The sequence below is a fragment of the Peromyscus maniculatus genome, chromosome 4 (assembly GCF_049852395.1).
Source record: "Peromyscus maniculatus bairdii isolate BWxNUB_F1_BW_parent chromosome 4, HU_Pman_BW_mat_3.1, whole genome shotgun sequence".
Classification (NCBI taxonomy): domain Eukaryota; kingdom Metazoa; phylum Chordata; class Mammalia; order Rodentia; family Cricetidae; genus Peromyscus; species Peromyscus maniculatus.
Window position 1 is genome coordinate 8,409,980 of NC_134855.1, and position 18,280 is coordinate 8,428,259.

The following is an 18,280-nucleotide window of genomic DNA, read 5'->3' on the forward strand; positions in this document are numbered from 1 at the left end:
TTCTGGTCTCTCACTTGGCCTGGGCACTTTTACCAGGAATGAACTGAAGGCCTGTCTAGCCCCAATCCAACCTTTCAACACATTGCATGCCCCAGGAGGTACGTTACCATCTGAGATACTGGACTCCTGGAACATGGTTTCAAAGGCTTGGTGGATTTCAGCAAAGGAGGGTCGGTCAGAGGGATTCCACTGCCAACCTGGACAGAGAAGACCCACGTCAGAGCAGTGGGGAGCACTGCTAGCAAGCCAGGACTAGCCACCCCAAGGAACAGTCTGGACAAGATGGAGGCGCTCCAAGCCTGCTAACTGCTGATGTCATGGCAAGTTAAAATGCCAAATGCTACTGTTAAGCTATATGTTAAGAATTTGAAAAGAGCTGGGTGGTAGTGGTGGCACACGCCTTTAATCCCAGCACTCAGGAGGCCGAGGCTGGCGGATCTCTGTGAGTTCGAGGCCAGCCTGGTCTACAGAGTGAGTTCCAGGACAGCCAGGGCTCCACAGAGAAACCCTGTCTTGGAAAACTGAAATAAACAAACTTTGTATCAACAGTCCAGCTTCTAGAAATATCGGGGTGAAGTGCCGTGACACAAGACGGCACTTGCTGCCAAGACTGAGATCAAGTTTGATCCCCGGGATCCACACAGTGGAAAAAGAGAACCAACTCCTGCAAGCTGCATGCTGTGGAATGTAGGCCCTCATAAAGAAAGACAGACAATGTAATGAAAGCAAACAGCTGTGTTAAAGGTGGGGAGCAGGGTAGGAAAATCTAGATATATGGGTAGGGGCAGTGTCGCTGACATACTACTAAAAAGAAAAAGGTGAGGGAGTGGTCATATGAACACAGACAGTAAGACCATATGCACACACACACACCACATGCAGATGCACACACACACACTCACATTATATAAACACCACTAGTTACATCACCTGGAACATTTGTAGCCAGGTGTGTGAAAGCAGGATCCAGGAATCTATCTATTAGTAAGAACCCAGGTTTGGTATTCATCTAAGCCTTTTTATGCTTAAAAAAATGAAAAGAACCTGGGCATGGTGGCACATACCTGCAACCCTAGAACTTGTGAGGTCTAGCAGGAGAGTCACTATGAGTTCCAGACCAGCCAGGGCTACAGAATGAGATTCTGATCCAAAACAAAAAGCAAACCAAAAACTATCCCTCTCAAAGGCAAATGACTCCTATGTATGGTATCTGTACTAAATGACTGAAAGGCACCCCAAAGCCAGACTCGGAGTGGCTCGGGAGCAAGGCAACACTGCCCAGGACCCACTGGACGGCCTGCTGCAGACACTCGCACACTGCCATTTCCTCAGTGCCCACGTGCACTTTCTGAATGGGTTGGGGAGGCTCACATGCTCGCATGAGTTCATAGACCTTCTCCGGGCAGCCTTCAGGGCGCTCCATACGGTAGTCTTTTTCCAGCAGCTCATAAACCTGCGACAGGTCAATTCCCGGGTAAGGTGACATGCCATAGGTAGCAATTTCCCAGAGCAATACTCCAAATGCTGAAAGAAAGAAGGAAGAGGAAGACATCAGGGTACGTGAGGGTTTGGCCAGTGAGATGGTTCAGTGGGTAAAGCCTCACCAGCCTAAAGACCTTTCAATCTGGGAACCAACACAAAGGGGGAAGGAGAGAAGTGACTCCATAAAGTTGTCCTCTGACATTCACACATGTGCCAAAGTAGTATGTACACACACACACACACACACACACACACACACACACACACACGAAAAAAATGCACAAGGCTTTTTCATACTGCAGCAGAGAGAGCTGCAGAGCAGTCCAAGCAGTGACATTTACCAGGCTCTCCATGACAACAGCCCAGGACAGGTAGGACAGAGCAAAACTGTTTACTCACACTACATTAAAACAGGTCTAAGGAGAGAAGGCAAAGGTGACCTCCTGGGGACAGGGTCTCTCAGCTAAGTGGCCCGTGGGCTGCGCGCCAGATGCCATGTTCTGCTCACAGCTCTGTGACTATGGAGCCACGTGACTGTCAGGCCAGCAGTTGTTTCTAGGTGGAAAGATTATCTCCAAGGTTTCTGCCAGCTCGAAACGGTTTGCAAAAATCTTGTGAACTTTCAAAGTCTTGATGTCCTTCTTCCCACTAACAGAACTCGGGGTCCTTAGAAAAACAGGTGATTCAGACCCGGGAGAGGGAAGAGGCCTGGGCTCGCTTGCCATTCCGGACAGCACAGACAGTATGGAGGACTACATGGCTGCCATCAGGGGGCAGGGGAGGAGCTCCCACTGGCCAAAGATATAGAGACATTCCACTGTAAAGGAGAAGCACCCAGCACAAATCATATCAGTGTGTCAACAACAGTGTGGCTCATAGTGACGCCACAAAAGACTAGCAAGTCCAACTGCCACCACGACAGGCCACTTGGGAAAGTGGGAGCCACTACAGGCAGCTCACTGGATCCCATCTCTGCACCAGCTCCACCACTGGGCAACCAAGCACTCGCCAGGCCTTTTCTTTTGTACTCGGTGGCTAACTGACTCTGGAAAGAAGGAGCTGGAGAATGATCACATGACAGACAGCCCCCAGTGAGCCGCTGGTCTGGGCTCTGGTCCTTAAGAGCTGCACAGCACATCCTCCTAGAGCAGAGGCTCCCTTCTTCCCAAGGCTGTGCCCTTTACTACAGCTCCCCATGCTGTGCTGACCCCCAAACACAACGTTATTTGGTTGCTACTGTTATGAACTGCAATGCGGCTATCTGTGGAGGGGAGCTTGGCCAAGTGGGTGAGACCTGCTGCACTTAAGGGGGAGCCACGCAGATGCATCACGCGATCTAAGAGTACGCCACCTCCTCTGTGTATTAAGGGAAAGAAAAGTCAACCCAAATGTCATCGGCTCTCGAGATCTGACTTCAGATTCTCTAAGAGGATTGAAGCCAGGGGCCTGATCAGATGACAGCACAGGGCACAGAAACAAAGTCCCGACTCTGGAAAGGTCAAAGGGAAGTGACAGAGTCTATGAACAAACAGCAGGAACCAGCCAGTGATGGAAGACACAGGCTGGAGCCACAGACACAGGACTAACGCAGCGAGGGAGCTGCATCCGGCTCTCAGGTCAAACTGGGAGTGTAAGCACTGGATATTTGATAATATTCAGAAATCGGTCAAGCCTGAGTGTAGCACTGTGCTATGCTGTAAGAGCTTCTGTAAGAAGCAAATACCGACATGTTTATGTGTAAAATAATACGATGTCTGGGATTGAAAATAACAAGAGGCAAAGAAGTGGCTGGGGCACAGGGCTCACTACTCAACTCACCCTCAGCACAGCACGCCTTTAATCCCAGCACTCGGGAGGCAGAGGCAGGCGGGTCTGAGTTCGAAGCCAGCCTGGTCTACAAAATGAGTTCTAGGACAGTTGAAGCTATATAAAAAGATACTGTATCAAAAACAACAAAACAAAACAAAACTCTCTAAAAATAAAGGTGGCACTTCCGCATGAAGCTTTCCATTTGCACCCTAACCAGAGTGAACAGCTCTCCTGTGGGGAGGTGACTCTGGGTGCCTGTGGGGTCGATGCTGCACCGTCATCAGGTCCACAGCTAATGTGGAATGAAGACATGAACAGCGCTACTCTAGATCCTCCGGAGGTCACTGTGCTTCATTAGAATAAAAACAGAAAACAGGATTTTAAAATAAGCCAGAAACAAGAAAGAGGGTGTAGTGATGGAAGAGAGCTGGAGGTAGAGAAGCAGAGGGGAACCCCCACTGGCAAGGACTGCCCAGGACCCGGCCCTTACCCCAGACGTCCGACTTGATGGAGAACTTGTTGTAGGCCAGGCTCTCGGGCGCAGTCCACTTGATGGGGAATTTGGCTCCAGCATGGGCTGTGTAGGTGTCCCCTGTCATCAACCTGCTCAGGCCAAAATCGGCCACCTTCACCAAATGGTTTTCCCCAACCAGGCAGTTCCGAGCAGCAAGGTCTCTGAAAAAGGAAGGGCCATCTGTATGAGCTCCTGGCTGCCTCCCCAACTCTGCGTCTGTGACGCCGACACAGAAAAGTCACGGGTGGTCCCTGGACGCCTTCAAATGCCCTCAGCAAATACTAGTCAGGCTGCCACCCAGCAGCCCGAGCAGACACTGGGGGCAACACAAGTGGCAATGGGGCACCCCCGCCCCGGGCCCTGGAGCACGGTAACTGCCTTGGAACTCAGCTACCTCCCCCTAAAATGACCTAACAGGGCTGCTTTGGGCAGCTGGGTGATAATGGACAGTATGTGAGCGCCTCCTCTGATGCCTGGAGAATAACAAGTGTCACCTGTGTGCTTGGGCAGCTACTGGCCCACGCCAGGCACAGGGAAGGGAGCCCAGCGCTCAACTGCGAGAGACCGACGGGAGTGAGTCTCTGCCTGTCCTCTCTATACTTAGCAGGAAAAGTGAAACTGAGTCTGCTGCCTCCTTACCCAAATACGTTCTCTACTTTCCTCCTGCTTCCTGATGCCTACCCAAATGTGTCTGAGAAACTCTCAGGTATAATCCACCTCCGCTCACCTCCTGAATCTTCTAGGGAAGACGGGGTCTAATCTTTAGTTCATGGATGTTAACCATGAAATCACAAGGCAACCAGGAACCGAGGAATGAGAAGATGAGGCAGCTTAGGGCGACGGCTGCACGATGCGGCTTGATCGTCAGCAATGAGAGAGAAATTAAGCACACAAGAGTTGTGCCTAATAGGATTTTTGGTAAGGCATTTTAAGTGTGTGAATGGAGGGGGACAGAGCTGGCCATGCAAGGCAAGGCACAAGTTGGAAATCTCAATTTGCAGCATCAGAGGCTTCACTCTGCTGAGCGACAGGAGCGTTTGGATTGGGCTCTTGTGGAGCAGAAAAAAATCTGTCTTCCGAGGGGCTGCCAGCATTTCACACACACTACTTATTCCTGGCTATGAAATCTCATGTCGAGGTTTCACACTTGAGTTAATTGGGTAGGAAAGGTCACCACAGTGGCGTGGAGAACATCTTGCATGACGGAGTCGGGCCAAGCCCATCAGGCTCCCTCCTGCACAGGTTCTCACTCTGCTAGGAAGCCACTTCCACCAGCAAAGCATGCAAACCCAGATAATTGTGGCACACTTGAAGGTCAAAACACTCCGGGTTTTAAAAGCAGCAGAAATGCCTAGTTCCGGCTTGCATATTCTATACAGTTCTACAGCCATGGAAACATCCCCAAACCCAGTGACAGCTGGTGGACAATGAAACACAGAGAAAAAGAAGAAAAGCCACACACTGAAACTAGGCCTAGGCCCTGGCTTCTACTGTACCCAGGCAGAGAGAGGTCTTCCTGACTGAGGGCTGGACTTGGGGTGCACTGTTTCCAAAGGAGCCGTGGCTGTCAGGAAGGGAGAAGGCCTTTTACAGATTTCATTTAATATTCACGAAGTCCAAAAAGGCTCAGAAATGAACCACTTCTTTCCTGGGAATTAGCTGCTCTACTGGCCCAGGCCCAGGGCCTGAAGGACTTAGTCCCGCCTGCTGCAAGCAGCACATAGGTCAGGCACTTGTGTTTGTCTTCGTTTCAAGGGCCAGTGAGCGGCCAGCGCCAAGGTGGGAGCTGAGCCAGAAGCCCCCACAGCTGGGTGTTCTGAAGCAGGGGTGAGGCTGGGTGCGGCTGCTTTGGCCAGCCCTACCTGTGGATGAAGTTCTTCTTCTCCAGGTACTCCATGGCTGATGAGATCTGTGTGGCCATGTAGAGCAGTACCACAGCGCTCACCTCTTGCCGGTTACACTCTCTCAGGTAGTCCAGCAGGTTACCATAGGTCATGAACTCCGTGATGATGTAGAACGGGGGCTCCCGGGTACACACCCCTGACAACAGGACATGGGGGCTTCAGCATGTGGCCCTGCTCCCAAGGGAAGGAGCCCTAGAAACGTCCAGCACTGAAGAAAGGGCTTCTGAGCTGGGGGCCGGCTCAGCGAGTAAAAGCACTTGCCACACAGGCCCGCCCCCAGAACCCAGGGAAGGTGGAAGGAGCGAACCGACTTGTCTTCTGACTTCCCCACGCCCCCAACACACAGTTCTCTGATTAAGACGTGATGCTTGCTCAGCGCACGGACATCTGGACCAGAGCCCTTCACAGGCAGCTGCCCACAGCCTCTCTTCAGAGTCCATGCTTGCTTACCTAGCAGCTGTACCAGGTTAGGATGCTTGATCTCCTTCATCACTGCAGCCTCCTTCAGGAACTCCTCCACCTCCATGGTGTCCTCCTGCAGAAGCAAGTTCAGGGGACACATCTGTTTAGCAAGAAGTGCCTACGAGGAAGGACGCAGCTTCAAGGGCTAATGCAAACAGCAGTGGCAGCCTACACTCAGCCTAGGCTACTGTTTTGGTGACCACTGGCTACACTGCCCTTGACAGGCTCCATGAGTCTTGTCCTGGTGATGTGAAGAGTCCCCATGGGGCAAATTCTCACCCAGGACATTATGGACTGGATGTGAAATGTCGCCCAGAGGCTCATGTCTTGAACAGCTGTTCCCTAGCTGATGGAGCAATTGTGGAAGGCTTTGGAACCTTCAGGAGGTGGGGCTTGTCTGGAATGAGTTCTCATTATGGGCAGGTCTTCAAAGGTTAGATCCAGTCTCTGGGTCTAGACCAGCTCTTCTCTTCCTAGGCTATCATCACGGGACTAGCTTTGCCACACACTCCTGAGACACAGACCAGGCCGCTCTGCCATGCCTTCCGCACAGTGATGGACCGAAACCCTTTGACACCATGAGCCAAACTGATCTTTTCTCCCTTACTGTTTGTGTCAAGTGTCCTGGCCCAGCGAGCGAGTCAGTGGGGCCGTGGGTCAGAGTTGCTTGGCCTGGACCTTGTGTGAGGTCTTAGAGATGTGCAGACACTATGGTACTGTTTCCACAAGTACTGTGTGCTTCTGAATCCAGCACCCTTAACATTAGAGAAGGAACAGTGTGAAGACTTTGAAATGGAGCTGGCTCGGGTCGCATTCCCAGAGTGCCTCTCGCCGGCAGAAGTAGCGGACAGACACTGAGCTGCTTAGGTATGCGGCAGCATGAGCACCTAATGAAGCAATCACCACTGACTAGGGGGTCAATCACCCAGGTTCCACACTGATCTCACCGCAGCTCTCGACGACTCCCAGAAGCATCTGTGTAGGTCGCACAGTACAAGGCCCCAGACAGGCAGGGCAGCCTGCCACTCTCCACCTTCCCAGCTGAGTCTGAAGGGCTGTGCTCTATGCTCCTCGGCCTCCCCGCAACCTAAGCCACTGTCCTCTGAACCAACGACCACAAACAGGAACAGGCAGCGGCTAGAGGCAGGGTCTCCCTAGCAGTAAGAAGGAGGCTCTGTGGGCAAGGAAGACAGCAGGCCGCGTGCGGTGTCTGCAGGAAGTCTGTGTGGCAGGGAAGAGGTTTCTTGAAAATCCGCTTCCCTGAGCAGACAGCCTCACCAGACCTTGTGCCAAGTGTGTAAGTGTCCACACTGTCTTCGTGCCAAGTGTGTAAGTGTCCACACTGTCCCCGTGCCAAGTGTGTAAGTGTCCACACTGTCCCCGTGCCAAGTGTGTAAGTGTCCACACTGTCCCCGTGCCAAGTGTGTAAGTGTCCACATTATTCCCGTGCCAAGTGTGTAAGTGTCCACACTATTCCCGTGCCAAGTGTGTAAGTGTTCACACTATTCCCGTGCCAAGTGTGTAAGTGTCCACACTGTCCCCATGCCAAGTGTGTAAGTGTCCACTGTCCCCGTGTCAAGTGTGTAAGTATCCACACTGTCCCCATGCCAAGTGTGTAAGTGTCCACACTGTCCCCGTGCCAAGTGTGTAAGTGTCCACTGTCCCCGTGTCAAGTGTGTAAGTGTCCACGCTGTCCCCGTGCCAAGTGTGTAAGTGTCCACATTATTCCCGTGCCAAGTGTGTAAGTGTCCACACTGTCCCCGTGCCAAGTGTGTAAGTGTCCACACTGTCCCGTGCCAAGTGTGTAAGTGTCCACACTGTCCCGTGCCAAGTGTGTAAGTGTCCACATTATTCCCATGCCAAGTGTGTAAGTGTCCACACTGTCCCGTGCCAAGTGTGTAAGTGTCCACACTGTCCCGTGCCAAGTGTGTAAGTGTCCACATTATTCCCATGCCAAGTGTGTAAGTGTCCACACTGTCCCCGTGCCAAGTGTGTAAGTGTCCACATTATTCCCATGCCAAGTGTGTAAGTGTCCACACTGTCCCCGTGCCAAGTGTGTAAGTGTCCACACTGTCCCCATGCCAAGTGTGTAAGTGTCCACACTGTCCCCATGCCAAGTGTGTAAGTGTCCACACTGTCCCCATGCCAAGTGTGTAAGTGTCCACACTGTCCCCGTGCCAAGCGTGTAAGTGTCCACACTGTCCCCGTGCCAAGTGCGGAACTGGCCACAAGGTTGGCACTCCGGCTGTCCCAGTTCCTGCCCTGGCAAGGGGAGTGACACCCTAGAGGATGGCCAATCTTTTCTTGGCGCTTCTTCCCTTTGGTCAGTCACACTGAGAAGCAAAGTATGACCAATGCCAATGTGTTGGTCTGTTACCACTAAACACAGGTTCCAAAAGACTAGACAGAGATGTGATCTGCCGCTCTGGTGTCACCACAGCATTCTGGCTGTCACTGCCAAGCTAAGCAGAGGGCACTCATGTTAAAGTTTGAACCCAGGGTCAGTGCTGCACGATACAACTGGCTATGACAGTCACTCTCCAGTGCCGCTCTCTACCATTCAAGCCTTTCTTTTCTAATGCAAGTACCACAGTGCACCACACAGGCACATCACCTCAGAAATCTCACTTCCTGTGGAGCCATCTACCCTTTTTTAAAAGACCCACGATCATGAGACAGAACATTACTCCACAGCATCTTCCCACCCCACCACACCCCACACACACATGCATGGGGCATCCATTGCTTCTGTCTGTCCGAATGCCTGTCTCCACCCACCCCCATGCATGGGGCATCCATTGCTTCTGTCTGTCCATATGCCTGTCTCCACTCCACCCCACCCCCATGCATGGGGCATCCATTGCTTCTGTCTGTCCGTATGCCTGTCTCCACCCACCCCCATGCATGGGGCAACCATTGCTTCTGTCTGTCCGTGTGCCTGTCTCCACCCCACACACATACATGCATGGGGCAACCATTGCTTCTGTCTGTCCATATGCCTGTCTCCACCCCACACACATACATGCATGGGGCAACCATTGCTTGCCTCTTTTCTTTCAGAAAAAATCAGTGTGAGCATGTCTCCCCCTGCTGGAATTAGACTCGATTTAATTTTTTTACTGAAACTGTAACTTAGGTTTTTAACTACTGAAATTAAAAACAAAGTAAAGCCTTAGACCCTCGTTCTAACTTGCGACGCTCCTCTGCTTACTTTTTCAATCCACACCATCCTTTTGGAGACACTTTTCCCCTTTGCACAACAAAACAGAACCGGATGGGCTGGGTAGAAGAAATGCTTAGAGGTCTGAATGTTCCTTCATCTCTTTGCCCTTGTGCTTGTTGGGGAGAGAGGGGCCTGACCGGCCCCACCCTCTTCAGAGGAAACAGGATCCTCTAAGACAGTCCCAAAGAGTGGCTAAGAGGATGGCTTGTCAGTAATGCTGACCGGGCTCTGCTGCTCCGAGAGGCCCTGGTAACCTGATGACCCGAGTCTGTCTGTCTGTCTCTCTGAATGATCTTCTATGACCACCCTCCCCTCCTTCCTTTTTTTAGACAGGGTCTCATGCAATGACCTCCAACCCCTGCTCCTCCTGCTACCTCCCAGGGGCTAGGACTGCATCTGTATACAGTGCTAAGGGGTAAGATCAAGGCTCTGTGGGTACTAGACAGGCACTCTAGGAGCTGGGCCGCCTGAGCCTCTGAACTTGTTTTCGGTGCCTGGCCAGCGGGCATCAGGGGCATGCGCTCCTACTGCTGTGGCAGTTACCTCTGGTCCTAAGAAGCGAAACAAGCACCCTGCTCGTCTGGAAGACAGACTGGTTTCTAATGAACACTGGCTTTGCTTTTCTTGTCTTCTCACAGACACAATTACCGAGACTAAACAGCTATCTCTAACAGGCTTCCTGGCCTCACCCCAAGTGTGGGCATTCTACAGCTTAAGAGAGGGCACTACTTTTAGAAATGGCTTTGCTCACTGGGCTCTCTGGACAGGCACTGAAGGCTAAGAGCACCCTGGGGAGACAGTGGCTCCTCACCAGCCCTTGTGGTGGGAAACAGATGTAGAAGCTGAAGGTCCACATCTGGTTTGTAACTACCTCCCACAAAGAGCCCACAAAAAAGCATCTGTTCTCAAACATCAGGGTCACACTGATCTCCACGGCCAGCAGAGCCCTACCAGGAGCGATGGCAGTGCAGGAACGAGCCACCATGGTACAGCAAGTTCCAGTCGCATGGCCTTTCTCCGGGCACACAGCAGTGTGTGGAATCTGCAGTGTGGCTGCCAAATGTCAACACTGCTGCAGAATCCCCTTCCCTTTGGCTGTTTCTAGAGTTCCCCAATAAACCATTTTTAGGAGAAAAAATATAAAGGCAGATCTGCTGCCCCTCAGGGAGACACAGGTAGTCTCTCAATGCTGATGGGGTGCAGTTAGGACCCCAGCCACCACCTGGGGGGCTCTATGTGTTCCCTGTCGGGCTCAGGTACACTGCTGTGCTTGGATTCTTCCCACGTTGCTCTGTCAGTGAGTTTCGGAGTAAACAGCATTGCCACAGCTGGATCCCAAAGTAGTCTTAACTCATTTGAAAGACGTCTGGGATGTAATTCCTTTAAAGACCCAGGCTCCTTGTACTTCCCAGCTGTCTTTTTGTCTGTTTGAGTTGTGGAATTATTTTAACTGGACAAAGATGTGCTACATTTTTTTTTAATGCTGCAGAATATTACTTGAACTGTGTAAAGGTGTGTTTCCTTTGTTTGTGCTGCATTTGTTTAATTATGTAAAGATGTGTTGTATTTGTTTCACCTTGCCTGCCTTCAGCACCTGATTGGTCTAATAAAGAGCTGAGCAGCCAATAGCTGGGCAGAGAAAGGATAGGTAGGGCTGGCAGGCGGAGAGAATAAATAGGAGGAGAAATCTAGGCTTGAGAGGAACAAGAGGAGGAGGAGGAAAGAATGACAGAGACGCCCGGGGCCAGAAGTCAGGCAGGCAGGCAGGCAGGCAGCAGCAGCAGTGACAGTAAGATATACAGAAGGAAAGGAAAGGAAAAAGCCCCAAGGCAAAAGGTAGACAAAGAGAAGAAGCTAATTTAAGTTTAAAAAGCTAGCCAGAAATGAGCCTAAGCTAGGCCGAGTATTCATAACTAATAAGTTTCCATGTTATGATTTGGGAGCTGGTTGGTGGCTCAAAAGAAAAGAGCCTGGTGCATGTTTGTTTTGGGGTTGTGTGTGTGTGTGTGTGTGTGTGTATGTGTGTGTGTGTGCAGTGCATGCAGCTGTGCCGTGGCGCACATGCCACAGCACACTCGACAGGTCAGAACAGAAGAGAACAGCCTGGAGAGCCTTCCCTTCCTCTGCTGTCTGTCGCTGCCCTGCACCCCAGGCTGAGTGGCCTGCAGGCTTGCAGCACAGCCCCATCTCTAGCTTGCCACAGCAGCCCTGGGTTGCTGAGACATGCTACCCTGCCTGACTTCATTGGGACCTGGGGCTCGGCACTCAGCCCTTCTGCTTGCATGGAAATGCTTTACCCACTGCCGTGTGCCCAGCGTAAGAGGGTTTTCTTCAGCACACTGTTGTGTTGGCATGAGGACACCCTGTAAGGCCGAGCAATCCCGAGACTGAAGCAGCAGGAGGGTTTCAAGGATTCAGACTTAAGTATGTCCACAGTTGCACGAGGAGGCTCTCAAAACCAGAGCTCCCCAGCGGCCCAGGGCTGCAGCCTCCCTCTCACAGAACCCCACTTTGACTGTAGTGCAGCTACCGTTCCCCCACGGGTCAGCCGAGCGCCCTGCCCTTTTCCTGCTCTCCAAAGGCAGCACCCACCTTCCAGGCTGAAGGGGAAGGGCTGGGCACAAGGCGGCCTTGCACCGCTGCTGGTTAGGGATGGGAGGAAGCAAGGCTCCACTCCGAGAATGAAGCTGGGAAGGCCAGCAGGGTTCTCTGAGTGTTTCACAACTACACCAGCAAGGGGAGTCGATAGGACAACGGTTTCCCAACCTGTGGATTTCAACCCCTTTGGGGTCCTGTATTGGATATTCATCCTATCGGATATCTAGATTACAATTCACAACAGTAGCAAAATTACAGTTATGAAGTAGCAACTAAATAATTTTAAGGTTGGGGTCACCACAGCATGAGAAACTGTATTAAGGGGTCACAGCATCAGGAAGGTTGAGGGGGATAGGGGAGATGACAAGAGTTGGGCTTGGGATCTGGGTTCCTGGGTTTGGAGTCCGGCTCAGTACTCCAGCTTCCACAGCCTTAGTGGTGATTGCATTAATGCCTGGGCCCCTCTCTCGGCCCCTGTGAGTGCTGAGGAGCTGCTGGATGAACTGAGCATACGAACACACACACACTCACACACACACACACACACACACACACACACACACACACACACACACCCCTCGGTGGTAACTTGGCCATTCGTTTGGTACAGTTCTCCACTTCTGTAGAAGAGAGCGAGCGTCCAAACCCCTTACTGCTCTCTCTAACAAGGGGTAACGGGCTGCAGGGCCTCCTCATACGCGCAGGACCAGGCGCGGGGCCGGGCACAGCTCGTGTCTTGAGGAAACACACCTCCACAGTGGGCGCAGTGGGCGCAGGCCTCTCCCTGGTCAGGTGCGGTGCCCGGTAGCCCCCAGCGCCTACCTAACAGACCCTGTCACTCTTCACCGACCGTGGCACACATGGTAATGGGCTTCTGGGGAAACTTGCTGAGGTCTTAACAGAAAGTCCCGGAACAGATCCTCCTCCGGAATCCCTTCCACCGTGGAGAGCTGCAGCGCCGCCCATCAACGGGGCTTCCCAGCCTCGGCCTCTTTTTAAACATGGTTTTCCACATTATTTATTTACTGTGGGAAGAGCTGTCGTGGCACGTGTGCTGGTTAGAGGACAGATCTGGGGGTTTCTGGGAACCAACTTCAGGTCGTCGGGGCTGGCATCAAGTGCATTACTTACTGAATCACCTTGCAGGCCGCCCCCCTCTCTCTCTTGGGGGTTTTCAAATCAGCCTTCCCTCATCGCTGGGTCTCAGGTACCTTGTGGTTTCCCTCGTCCTTGCTGGCCCTCCCAGCCAGTGACACCGTGACCGCGTGTACTGGTCGAGGATCATCAGCACTCTCCCCTCATGCTTTGCAAAATGGATGGAATCAGGTTTGCCCTGAGCATCTGGCTCTCAATGGCCCCTCCTCCTCAGCTGGGGCTTCCTGCCCCTCAAAGACCCAGTGTCTCTCCTGGCCTCTGCCCTTCCTCACAGCCATGACTGACGTTCTCCTAGCCACTGCAGCCATCACTGCGGCCTCCTTGCATGGCAGAGCCTGTCCTCCGACACCGCCCCAACCCACTGTCTTGCCATCATCAGTAAGTATTCTGTCCATTTCTCATCTGATGTGGACCACCCAGGTCTGAGCCCTAGGGTTTAGCCAATAAATGTGAGCAACTCCACATGTGTTAAATTTTAAAAAGGTGAATTTGGAAAATATCCAAGAGTACTCCAGGCAATTCCACCTATGCCCCTCTTCCCCCAGCACTGGTCTGCCACAGGGCCAAAGGGAGGGGAAATATTAAATACGGTGATCGGAAAGCCGCTTTTCCTTCTAGAATTAAGGGATGCAGTCTTGTTCTAAACAATTACTTATGGCAACCAAAAATTGCAGCTTCCATTTTACTGTCTTTTAGAGCAAGAGCTGAGCCTGTCAGATGCACTGCCTGGCTGAGGTGAGGCACAAGTACACGCTCAGGCCTGTGTTCCCAGCAGTGGGCAGCTCCGCACCATCCCTTGGCGGCTGTGCACAGTTATCCTCAGAGTCTAAAACAAGCACAAGCAAGCCATGGAGACGACCAGTAGGGGGCACTCTCACCACAGGGACAAGCTCAGACCGCTCACATGCCGGGAAGGGGACCTAGCCTCACACAGAGACCTTCCACAGGAAAACACCAACAAATGTGACACACTGGCCAACAGTGAAGAGGGGCGTGGCCCTGTGATGGAAGGAAGGCCACAGCCCAGTGACAAGTGCTTCTTGGAGCTGCTCCAGGAAGGACTGGCCAAGACACTCCACACTTGGCTTTTCTATCAGCCCACAAGTCCACAGAGGACTCATCTCTCATGACTCTCCTTTTCCACCTCTTAACTCTCACAAGGCAGTGGCCTCCACGTCACCCAACAAGTACAGAAAACAGGCTCTGAAAGAAGGCTGCCACGGAACAGGTGACTCTAATAACTAGCCTTTCCTGACCCTCAGCACCTGTGGAGCCACAGACGGAAGATGATCAGCCTCACACCGGCCTGGGCCCAGCTGACCACCCCCCCCCATCCTTCAGCCAGGCCCCAAACCCACCTTCAAGGTCTTCACAGCCACAGTCAGGCTGTACTTCTTCCAGACACCTTCGTACACCTCCCCATACTGGCCTCCACCCAACTTGTGCTTCATGGTGATGTCTGTGCGCTCCATTTCCCACTTGTCATAGTTGGGGGACACGCCGTAGATGGTGGGTTTGTTGCGCTTGGGAGCTGGGTAGTGGAGCGTGGTGATGAGCCCATCGGCCACTGTGGAATGATGGTGGACTAACTCAGCCAGAGTGTTGAAGCGGCTCTCTGAGGAGACGTAGAGCTAAGGAAGATAGAGAACACCCTCATTAACAGAGCGAAAACCCAGGGGAAAGGCTCTCCATACGATTGAGTCCCTCTTCCAAGCTTTTTCCAGTGTGTGGGGGGGACTTACTGACACTCAAAGCCTGAGGGCATGTGCACCTGCCTCCGCTGAGACCCACCCAGCACTCCCCAGTTTAACCTACAATGTACTACTTTCCCCTAAGACAGGGTTTCCCTGGGCAGCCCTGGCTGTCCTGGAACTCACTGTGCAGACCAGGCTGGCTTGAACCAATGTATTACTTTTAATTAAATCTTTTGGTTATTTTTGTTTTATGTGTATAGGTAGTTGCATATGTATGTATGTATGTATGTATGTATGTATGTATGTATGTACGTGTACCATGTGCATGCCTGGTGCTCTAAGGCCAAAAGAAGGTGTTGGACTCCCTGAAGCCAGAGTTACAGCGAGTGGAACTGGGAGCCTTTAGAAGAGCAGCAGCCAGTGCTCTTAACTTCAAGAGTCATCTCTAGTCCCTACCCTCCAGTGTAAATGTTTGCCTGACTGTCCAGCCTGGAGCCACTGCCGGGGCAGATGGCAGGCAGCATCACCTGCCTCACTGTTTTGTGTTGTACTAAGTGCTAGCTCACAGGTCTGTCTCCACCCGACAGAACCTAAGCTCCATGGGAGCACATCCCTGGGCCATCTCGTGCATCCTGTTGTCCCCATGACAAGAAACTATTGCAAAATAGGTACTTAGTAAGTCCTTGTTGATGAATGAACTTGCTGACAGGGGAAGAAAACAACTCATGCATGTTCAACAGTGGTCACAGGGTGGGGACTGACAATGAGGCATGGGTCTCCTCCTCAGGCTGCCTACCGGCTTCGGACTTGGCGGAAGGCATGGGACACCAAGACTTGCATTGCGGGCAGCTTGCTTGGTGAGCTGTTCCTGTCAGAACCTTGCAGGCCAGAAGATGGCACAACCTTTCGGGATGGGGCACAGGAAGACTCCTGAGATAGGGGTGCTTTCAGGCTGTCCTGAGAGCCACAGCACGGAGGACCTCCCAGGGAGCACTCTGCAGAGTTCTCATGAGGACGGATGGATGGCAGAGCGGGGCGGAAAGCACAGAGTGGGAGGTGCAGCCACCTTTGTCCCCTGCTGCAGTGCATGCTCACATCTGCGTGAACAGCTGGGCTCCAGGCACATCACTGAACACCCTGACTTGGCCCGGTAGCAAACCCACAGTGGGGAGGCGTGGGACTGAGCGCTGACCCTTGGTGAGCCATGCACAGAAAGAGATGACCAGCTGAGACTACAGCTGTGACATACGAATAGTTAGGGTCGGGGAGAGCCCCGACACAGCGCAGGCACAAGGCCTTTGGTCGGTGCTTACACTGAGCACCACTGTCACCGTGCTCTGCACATTCCCTGGAGCAGTGTGGTGAGGTGGGGAAGCTTTAATAGGTGTGGTCTCAGGAGATGCACCCCAGGGTCTCCTGCACCAGAGTCTTCAGAGGGTGGTTAAGAAGAAGCCAGCCTGGTCCCTCCTCTCTCTCAGATGAGAAGTCTGTTCCTGCACACGCTCCGTGGACTGAAGACTCCACCGATTTACTGGACCATGGGCCATTACCAGGCTGTACCATGCTGCTTCAACGTACAGCTTTCTGTACCAAGAGCTAAATACAGCTGTCTCTGTGAATTAGCTGTTTCAGGTTATTTCATTATGGAAGTAAAATGCAGACACAATTATTTTCTGTAGCTTAAAGTATTAGATCATTAAAACACTTTAAAGGGAGATGATCACACGGGGTAGCTCGGGTTCAGTAGCAGATCCACGCTCCCTTCTCTGCTTGTTGAGGATATAAACACATTTTTAAAACTTAGGCAGGCCAAATTTATATCTATAATTCTACTAAAAAGTGCAAGACAACCAAGATTTGTCTAGAAATACCCCTTGCTCCTCATGTGACAACTGTGGCCGAGCAGCAGGACCCTCAAAGCACTGCTCTGGGGACAGAGTGAGTTAGACATGTACCCGGTGCAGCGGATGGGGTGACATCACAGCTGCCTACCATTAGCTTGCTACCCTCACCGTGCTGGTCACAGACACAGTGTACTCTGCAGGGTTTGGGGAGACAGCCCCCAGTCTCTGTCACTCCTCAGAACGCCGTGACTAAGTTCATTTGCCAACCTAAAGTTTACACACCGGCACTCATTACATGTTAATATTACAGCCCGCCCCTCAAGTGCAGTGTGGCTCCATGCACAGCCACGTCCCCAGAGTCACACTGTCCACTCTGGCAGCTGTCTTTTGACTGCTCTGGTCAGGATGAGCACTGGGAATTCATGGTGCGTTCAGAGAGGAGGTGAGGCTGGTGCTGAGTGCCTGTGCTGTGCTGCGCTGCCCCGCACACACACACACACACACACACACACACACACACACACACACACACACACACACACACACACACACACACGGCAGGCCCAGGCAGGACTCTGCCTCTTCCCGACCGTGCGGAACTCCTGGGAGCCACGGCCCAGGACAGTGCCCTGTGCTTTAGAACTGAGCCGGGCTCTGCAGAACTGCTCACAGAAAGCCCTCAAGTCCACCCGGCTGCAGCTCCTCTGAAAGGAAGGCAGTTAGTCAGCAGGCTCCTCCAAGAATGCCCACGGAAGGCAAAGCACAGACAATCCTGAGGCCCTGGAGCCAACGCTTCCTGCCTGGGCTCCATTGCGTCAACTTGAGTCTGTCACTTCGGACCATGAAAATAATGTGTCCTGGGAAACTTCAAGAGGGAAGGACTGCAGGACTCTTGGGAACTGTGGGAATGCACAGCTGTGCTCGCAGGAGTAAGAATGAAAAGCAACAGAGGCAGAATCACCTAGAAGGCAGCCCTAGCCGAAACTGCTCTGGAAAGCACAGAACACAAAGAGAGGTAAATAAGAGTCAGAGTGAGACAGAAAGATCCTTGGGCCCCCCAGAAGAATCTTCTGTATCCAGTTGTAGACTGACGGGCTGATTTGGAAATAAAATAGAATCTTTATCAGCCCCAGTCTGCCCCTCCCAGCATTCTAAATGTTCCTTTAGCAATCAAAGAGGACTGCATCAAAGCCCTGCTTTGTGGGAAGCATTCTTCAGCATCGAGCCCCACTGTCTTACCAAAGCCTCGGGACCTCCCCATCCTGACGCCTGTCTCTCCCTCTGGAGACAGGATTCCACCCAACACCACTTCCTTGAATGTGACCCTCCGCAGACAGAAGCCTCAGCAAGGGCTGAGAAGTCTCCAAAGTCTCTGGGTGCCTGGACAGCTGATGGGAGAACCTTCCGGAGAGGAGCAGAGGGCAGGCTGTCAGATGAGCTGCTGACTATGGGAGTGGCCTGAGGCACATACCAGCTTTAGACAGAGGGGTCTCTACATTCCTCCCCACTCTGAGTCGTACTCAGACTAAGCTCAAGCTGATGAGCTGCCCTCAGACCCCACCTGGCCCTACTGCTCTGAGGCTGCTGATCAAAGC

At 52.4% G+C, this 18,280-nt stretch overlaps 1 protein-coding gene across 4 annotated transcripts in view; it reads right to left on the bottom strand.

The window, feature by feature from the left end:
* The window catches only part of Abl1 (ABL proto-oncogene 1, non-receptor tyrosine kinase), a 131,605-nt gene that overhangs the window by 6,331 nt on the left and 106,994 nt on the right, over nt 1-18,280 (bottom strand). For all 4 annotated transcript variants that reach the window (XM_006983444.4, XM_006983445.4, XM_076568955.1 and 1 more), the window contains exons 4-9: nt 14,506-14,778; nt 6,160-6,244; nt 5,668-5,845; nt 3,782-3,966; nt 1,372-1,524; nt 108-197 (exon numbers count right to left, since the gene is read on the bottom strand). In XM_006983444.4, coding sequence (XP_006983506.2) covers nt 108-197; nt 1,372-1,524; nt 3,782-3,966; nt 5,668-5,845; nt 6,160-6,244; nt 14,506-14,778 — 964 coding nt within the window. The remainder of the gene's footprint in view (nt 1-107; nt 198-1,371; nt 1,525-3,781; nt 3,967-5,667; nt 5,846-6,159; nt 6,245-14,505; nt 14,779-18,280) is intronic.